Source organism: Argiope bruennichi, chromosome X1 (genome assembly GCF_947563725.1).
Source record: "Argiope bruennichi chromosome X1, qqArgBrue1.1, whole genome shotgun sequence".
Taxonomy (NCBI): domain Eukaryota; kingdom Metazoa; phylum Arthropoda; class Arachnida; order Araneae; family Araneidae; genus Argiope; species Argiope bruennichi.
In genome coordinates this window covers 136,129,884-136,138,240 of record NC_079162.1, presented here as the reverse complement: position 1 = coordinate 136,138,240, position 8,357 = coordinate 136,129,884, and the positions used below count along the sequence as shown (strand labels likewise).

At 28.8% G+C, this 8,357-nt stretch overlaps 1 protein-coding gene across 4 annotated transcripts in view; it reads right to left on the bottom strand.

Annotated features, from left to right (window-relative positions):
- Positions 1-6,543: 6,543 nt before the first annotated feature.
- Positions 6,544-8,357, bottom strand: part of LOC129958872 (zinc finger CCCH domain-containing protein 18-like) — a 97,086-nt gene continuing 95,272 nt past the window's right edge. For 2 of the 4 annotated variants that reach the window (XM_056071595.1, XM_056071594.1), the window contains one exon: positions 6,549-7,856. In XM_056071595.1, coding sequence (XP_055927570.1) covers positions 7,666-7,856 — 191 coding nt within the window. In that variant the 3' untranslated portion in view covers positions 6,549-7,665. Of the gene's footprint in view, positions 7,857-8,357 lie in introns of all 4 variants that reach the window. The other 2 variants (XM_056071597.1, XM_056071596.1) reach the window with 2 other exon arrangements.

Sequence of the window (8,357 nt, the reverse complement as noted above, 5' to 3'; positions counted from 1 at the left end):
AGATATATCAAATTTTAGACAAACTTCTGTAATAATTGTTGTAGATATAAAAGTATCAAAAACTGTTAATATTTAAATGCATCATCATCAAAAAAAGAACGAATAAAATATAAAGTAATATATTTTATTCCTAGCTTTCTTTCGTGCATAGATTTAGGAAAAATTGAAAATTAGTATTAAATCATTAGCAGCGCTATTAAGAAAATAGGCAGAAATTTGCTACTTCATTTCCTGCGAATAAAACTTTAGCTCATGATATTGTATTTGAGAACCAAGTGTTTTTAGTACATATAGATGTTGCATTGGCATGTCGATGGCTGGTACATTGGATTATGTATATTTAAATCTGACAATAAAATTGCTAGAAAATGAGGAAATATATTTCAGATTTGAAGGAATTTCAGTAATTATCAACATTTTCTTATTGAAAAAATATTTTTTCCAATGAGAATTAACAGGCGGTTATTTTTAAAATTATTAATATGATTCCTATTTTATTTATTTTAGTCAAAGCGCTTATTATTTTGCAAAAAAAAAAAAAAAAAAAAAAGCAATTTATTTGAACAACTTTAATATAAATACATTAGCTCATTTCAAGTATCAGCTTGTACATACATATTGAAAGAACTAAACATTATTGATATCTATTTAAATTTGAATTTAAAGCACTTTCTATGTTTTTTTTTTCATGTAGTTAAATAAAGTTAAGCCGTACGAGATATAAAGATTAAATCCTCATAAAACTGAAAATTATACTTCACTTTATTAGATTAAATTTGTATTATGCACATCAAAGTTATAATTTTTATAAATGTCTTCTGTGTGGGAAAATTATAAACGTGTTCCTTTATAATAAATTTTTAAAGCAAATTTCTCAAATTTTATTTATTATTTTCAGCACTCGTCTGAAACGCGGTAAGGGTCATCAGCTTTCTTATGGGAGCTTCGTTTCGTTAATAGGGACATGGGGCATCATTCTTCCTCTGACACTGATTGATTACCATATGGCGTACATTGTAAAATCGCCAAATCTTGCATGCAAAGATACAAGTTATAATGTGGTAATAACTTTTATTACCATATTAACTTTAATTTTTAATTCTTTTTAAAGCTTGAGAGCAAATGACACTAATTAATGAGTACGCGCAAATGCGACTGAGTGCACTGGACACAAAACCAAATGTCTAAACCTTCCTTCCACAACAGAATTCTTTCAAAAACTAGCAACTAATTTCTTCAGTAAAATAAACAGTCAGTCAAACCAGGCGATCAAAGCAATACCGACATACGATCCCCTGAACCCCAGAAAAAGAAAAGGAGACTTCATACCCTTATTGCTTAATTCAGCAGCTGTGCGGCGAGCGCTTTCCATGAATAACTAACGGGAAGCATTGGTAAGGAAACGACACAATGGAACTCGCCCCCCCCCCTCCCCGCAATATCAGACCAGGCCTTTTCAGATCTTGTGAGGAAAGTCCAAACGGATGAGTTGAAATGAGCAGTGACAAGATGACAGCTCTTGAACTTGACCAGAACACACCAGATGTTACACAAAAATAAACAAATAACACTTTTTTTTGTGCTGTTATACGAGAGAGAATGAATATAGATGCATATCGGAGGATAAAGGAATGACTATGTGTGTGAGTATATCATGATTAATGTTGATAAACATATTCCTTTCAAGCACATCTCTAATAAATAATTAACTATTAATATTCACAATCATAAGGTTAAATCAATAGCAACAAGATTTTAATCAATTAAAGATTAGGCGTCGGAGATTGTGATTCATTGAGATCGGGTGCTCCACCAAAAAACTCCTAGCATTGGTGTGTTTTAATATAATATTTAATTAAAATCTATTATTTCTGAACAACTATATTCAATGTGCTTTTACTATAATGTATTTTCATTTATAAAGGGAGTTGAAGGTTACAGAAGACGGTTTCGTATGGACACGGCTTCCTTTGATTTTTTTTTTTTTTCTTTTTTGTTATTACAGTTGATATCGTCATATATAACAAGAAAAAACACTAAAATGCGAAAGCCTACTTGCTCGAGTGAAAAACTAGCCTTCACTCTTAAGATGTCTGGCATCTGACAAGATTTATTTTTATAACCTTATAAAATTTAAGTTAATTTACATTACATCAAAATGATATTAATTAAATAACACTAACATTAAAATATGTTTGTTTAAATCATGTTTAAGAATCAGTAATGTTAAACCATATAATTTTGAACACCGTCAAAAGAATCAAAATGGGCATCTGTGAGTTATCAATTTGAAAGCATGTCGCAATATCCCATGTGCACTGGGGTTCTGGATGGCAGACATGTCAAAAATCCCTCCCCCGTAATATCTGGTTCATTTTCTTTAATTAAAAAGACGATTTCATCATTGTATTGATGGCTTTAGTTGATGTACATTTGAAATTCTTTTTGGTAAGTGCGAATGGTCGAATAAGTGCAAAACAAAATCAGCATTAGAAAAGAATTTAATTAAGATCATGAAAGCTAATTATTTACCAGATACACATACTGAAGTCTCTTTTGTAATTGTAGCTGATGATGCATTTCCTCTTTCACTGAATTTGATGAAGCCTTTTCCAAGCAGAAGTTTGAGTAAAGAATTAATTTTCATTTATTCAGAGTACAGAGGGTGTATGGAAATTAATTTAGAATTCTTGCTGCTTGATTTCAAACTTTCAAGCATAGAATTCTACGAGTGTAGCAAAAATAGTGATGGCATGCCGCGGTTTGCACAGATTTTTTCTTACCAAGCAATCTGCCATCTATGCCCCACCCTCTAGCAGACGAAGAAGATATAAATGGTAGAGAAATAATAACAACAAAAAGGTGATTGCTGGAATTTTTCTTCAAAGGCTTTTCTTCCCTTTGCTTTAAAAAGAAAACAACTGCACAGTTAGTAAACGATAATTAAAAACACTATGCATATTTCAAAACTATTGGTGCTATAAATGCCAAGGAGATATGTGTCTATATCACTAAATGTATTTGTAAAAACAGTAATTATTTAAGTTGTGCTTTTTTGGGGGAAGGAGGGAGAGAATGTCAATACTTGTAAAGAAGTGAAATGTCGCCAACTATTAAGATAAATAACTCGTTCACTCATAAAATAAAAGAATTCGATATTATATATATATATACACACAGCTATATGATTATACTTTGGAATAAACTCATTTTCATCTTTAGCATTTTTGATTTAATATTTAACATTGTAATTTGAAAAATATACAAAACTATTGGCATACATTTTATATGTAGTAAATTGTGTGTATTTTTTGCTATTGCTGGCTGAATCAGCCATACTTTTCATAATTAAAATTGTTTTTTTATTCATTTCTGAAGTTAATAAATTTTAAAGAATTTAAACAGCTAAAATTTTTATTTACACTTCTTTTATCAACTTTTATAGGCATATGAAATTATGCTAAAATAATTCCCTTGCTGCAAATAAATAACAATTTGCTAATTAAATTAATTGAAAATATTATTTTTGCATTCAAAAGCAACCTTTAATCTTTTAAGGGGTACTACATTAAATAAAAATTTCGCATCCTAAGAAAATGCATAATAGCATAACCTAAAAAAAATGCATAAGTAGGCATATAGTTTATCGAATGAAGAATTTGAATTGATGAAATTTTATTGAATATGAAGAATTAAGTACAAATGATGGATCCGATTTTTTTAAAAATCATATTTTACTACTATCATCATACTACTGCACATATTACAATAAGTGATACATGAATTTAAAGGGAAATATAAAAAGTTTTTTTTTTTCCCCATTGAAAATGTTCGATATGTGACCCTCTTGTTACACAGCTTCCAAACATTTTGTTTTGCCTGTTATCTTTGAAAAAAGAAATCATTGTGACAAGACATTGTTTATGTACCACCAATGCTGAAAACACTTCCAGAACGATTTGTGCAGCATTCGGAACGATTGGCAGAGTGATGTTACAAAATGTTTGAATGAACTAGATTACAGATTGGACGTATGCCGTGTAACAAGAGGGTCACACATCAAACATTTGTATCTAAAAGGAAAAAAAAAAAAAACTTTTTATATTTCTCTTTAAATTCATGTATCACCTATTGTAATATGTGCAATAGTTTCGAAAATATGATTTTTTTAAAACCGGGTCAATTATTTGTACTCACCCTGTATTATAGGATATATAGGCCAATAAAATATTTTACACCGGAATTTTTTTCTTCTTCCTGGGAGCATGAAGCTTGTTTCCAATTTCTCCAAGTAATTAAATTTCTTAAAGTAATTTTAACTGAGATAGTAATAGAAAGATATTTCCACAAGAAACTCTCTTCTATAGTATTTTGATTGATGCAATTTTCTTTGAGAACTTTAGAAAAATCTGGTAACTTGCATTCCATTAATAAAATATTATCAACTTCCGGGGAATTTCCATTGCCAGTATATGGTTTGAAATTAATGAGATCCACCAAAGAAACCAAATTCAAAATCCCATTAATGGGCTCTAGGTTTAATAGAAAGTATACTTAGATATAGCCCCCCCCCACTCCCTTTAATTTCTCTGCAAGGGGAAGAAATACAGACTTGGCCTTTAATGAGTTCAGCAACTCGCATATGCTATACACCATAGAGAAGACACCATGTGAAAGACAGGATAAGTTTTCAAAATAAGAAGGGAATGGTAGACTGAAAGGGACATTCAGATATTTCGAGTAAACGAAGTAAATTTTGTTTAAAAAAGAAAAGAATGAAAACAAACAATATAATTTTATAGGTTGGGAGGCTGCAAAATATATATAATTTTATAATTTAGTAATTCCGTTTAAATAAAGATTTGGGACATTTATTTCTAGAATTTCCTGATATGAAAAGCCATCAGTTTAAAATTATTTTTAGAGCCTTTCAATTAGTTTTAAATATTACTGAATAAAATCTTTTTTTAAATTATTTTTTATGGAGCAGTATATATTTAGTACCCTAATGCTTCCTAGTTGTCTAATACACACTATGAAATGTTTTTAATTACATCAAAATAATCAAAATTATATTATTTAATAACATTTTTTAACCTTTAAAGCAAATCAAACAATTATGATTTAAATAAAAGACAGCCATTAGAATAATGAGTTATGACAAAAAATAATTGTAATTTTCTTAAGGTTTTTTTTTTTTTTTTTTAAAGTATCAAAATATTATTCTGAGTTACTTTTAAGTATTTCTTTTTTCTTTGCTGCAATTAGCATGCTTTCTAATGGATCTTTCTGAGCGATATGTCAAAAATGGATCTCATCTGAAGTATAAAAATGCTTTTATAATGTGATTTAACGAATAAAACATCGTGCTTTACAAATATCCTTTCTTCATTAAATTGCTTAAAAACGAAACTACCATATTTAGGAAATTAAATAGCTTTTTTTTTTTTTTTTCAAATCTTAAACTAAAAATATGTATAGAAAAGAAAACGTAACAGAAATTAAGTTAATAAATATTAGATATTATTATAACTGTTAGAAAATTTGATTTAAAACGAAAATTTAATATATTTTTTTTAAAATTTCAATGAAATTATAAACTTAATTTTGAAAATCATTTCACCCTCCGTTAGTCACAATATCATTAAATGACCGTTAGCCGTAAACCACATTTAATGAACAGATCATTAAATGAGAATAATAGAATACTCATTTATACTAATTATCAAAATTATTGAAGGAAAATAATCAAACACACACATATATAACGAAGGTAAGACTATTTTAATCTGTGTAACAATTTTAAGATGAAAATGATGGCTACCAACAAGAGATTAATGCCTAAAAATTCAATATTTTAAGTTAAAAAAAATGGCTAGTATGATTATCTACTTCCATTAAAGACGTCTGAGTCTCTTGGTCATCTGCTAATTTCTTTAGCTATTTTAAGGAACAGATCATTAAATGAACAGATTAAGTTTTAACTAGATTCTAAAGAGCCGCCTATTCCTGTATCAAATTAATCAAGGCCGACTCTTTCTCCGAAGACCCAACATAAAGTTTGGTATCCATTACAGATCTGAAATAAAAAAACAAGGTAATATCGGAATCTCCGCGACAGTAATGATATCGCTTCTGTCGAAAATGACCGTGATTTACCTAATATACGAAGGTTTTAACACCACTCCGGTAGCGGGGCCACCATTTAGAGAATTTTTACTGTACATAAAATTACTATACATAAATCTGTGATTTATCCACTCTCTGGGAGAAACAGACATGTTCTTTGTCATCGATCAAAATAAATGTTTATATTGTAACTTTAAGCAGAGAAAAATATTAAAAGAAAAATATAACAAGTCATATTTAAAAAAAACAACATTTAATTATCCACTAATATAAAAAGACATTTCATAAAGAGCTCTACGTAAAAATGTCAGTATTTCAAAAGTCAGTAAAATGTTTTCTATGAGTGATCAAATTTCAAAAGATCACTAAAATTTCTACATGATTTTATAATCAGAAAAAGAAAGTTCTGAATTCGCCAAAATTTTTAATGGAATAGCAAACTTCTTTAATTACAAATTAGGGTAATCTATAAATTCTAATTAATTTATAAAATTAAAAACTGAAAATGCACATATAATTATTGATTTATAAATATGCGTTCTTAAAGAAAAACGTATGACGTTGATAGTCACATAAAAGTTCTGTGATATAACAAATGAATAATCTGCTCATCATAAATCTTAATGTTTAAAATATTACCGAATTAGTTGGGGGGGGACATGTATTTTTTTTATTAAATATTCTTTCTACTGTAGAAAAAAAGGGGGAAAGAAAATGAAAAATTGGTATGAAAAGTATTATAACAAAACTTTCTAATAAAAATATATATAACAAATACTAGTTAAGCATATAACAAATATTACGATATTATTGACCACAAACCAGTGTAATTTTGAAAGCAAAGCAAATTAGAAAAACAGAATTTAAAATGAGAAGCATATTTTTAATTATGATGTTTTCAATCAATACACAATAAATTAATAAAGTGTTATACAAAAATAATTCATAAGAGAAAAATAATCTAAAAAGGTTTAGCGAAATCTGTAAAGCATCAGAAGTAGCATTACGGTTTAGAGCTTTAATATTTGATTTATTCATACAAATAATTATTTCAATGATTGGAAAATTTTCATTACATTCTTTATCAACTTAAGATGTAAAGTAAATATTAACACATTTTTTTCCCACATGCCCACCTCCAGTCGGAAATAATCATTCAGATATTTCGGTTTCAAGGACATGCTAGATCTAAGCTGGATACGAAAGAAAAGTTATACATCTAACAAAAAAAATAATAATAAAATAAATCATATTACGAATAAATCCCACACCAAAGCACTGACATTTTAAACAAAGTGACAGAAAACAAATGACAGAATGATTTTTGTTGGATGACAGAATTCATTCTACACAAGTAAAATAAAGAATGAAAAAATTTACTACATGGGATATGGGTATAAATGTTCTCAAACATTAGAAGTGACAGAAAATCTTTGATGCCTAGTACAGCACCACAAACTATACAGTTCCGAAATTATGAATATGAGATACAATTTGGTGATGGTGACAAAATTGTTTTGAATACAAAAATTATTTTTAACAAAACTTAGCTCTTTTACGAGCAATAGCATCTTCAACAGCTTTCAATTGCTTCAGAAGTTCATCACGTCTTGAACTCGCTGACTTTTTTGGAAAAGCAGGTTGCGGTTTTGCAGCAGCTGGTGGTACTGGTGGAGATAAGGGCCTTTTCACGCCATGAAGAAATCCGCCTAACTTCGATGTTTCTTCTGTGAAAATAATTGTGGATAGTTAAATCAAACCTTTGATAAGTTTTTATTATAAAGAACAGTTAGAAATTTTTTTTTTTTAATTAAACGAGAAGTTTACAAATAATCTAGAAGAACCAAGAGATTCAAATAATCTCAAATCAAGGGCACCGTGACCGAAAAGTTCAAACTGGCTTCAATAAGTTTTTAGCTTCCAATTCAAAATAAACACACTAAAAAGAGCTGATGAATACCTATATGAGGTAAATTATTAAGAAATAAGAGTATGAAACTGAACTCTATATATGCTGTAAGATCAAAAGAATCTAGACACTTACGTATCTACACATTATTATTATTTATTTATTTTTACCTGAAAGGTTTAAAAACTGCAAGCGAACTTCGACCATGAAGATTTCAGTGAGATTCGATCATGAAGGCACTTAGGGGACTGAACAGAAATTAATGCCAAAATGGATTTGGCTGTACTCCGTTTCACAGAAAGATAATGCTTTGGAGCTC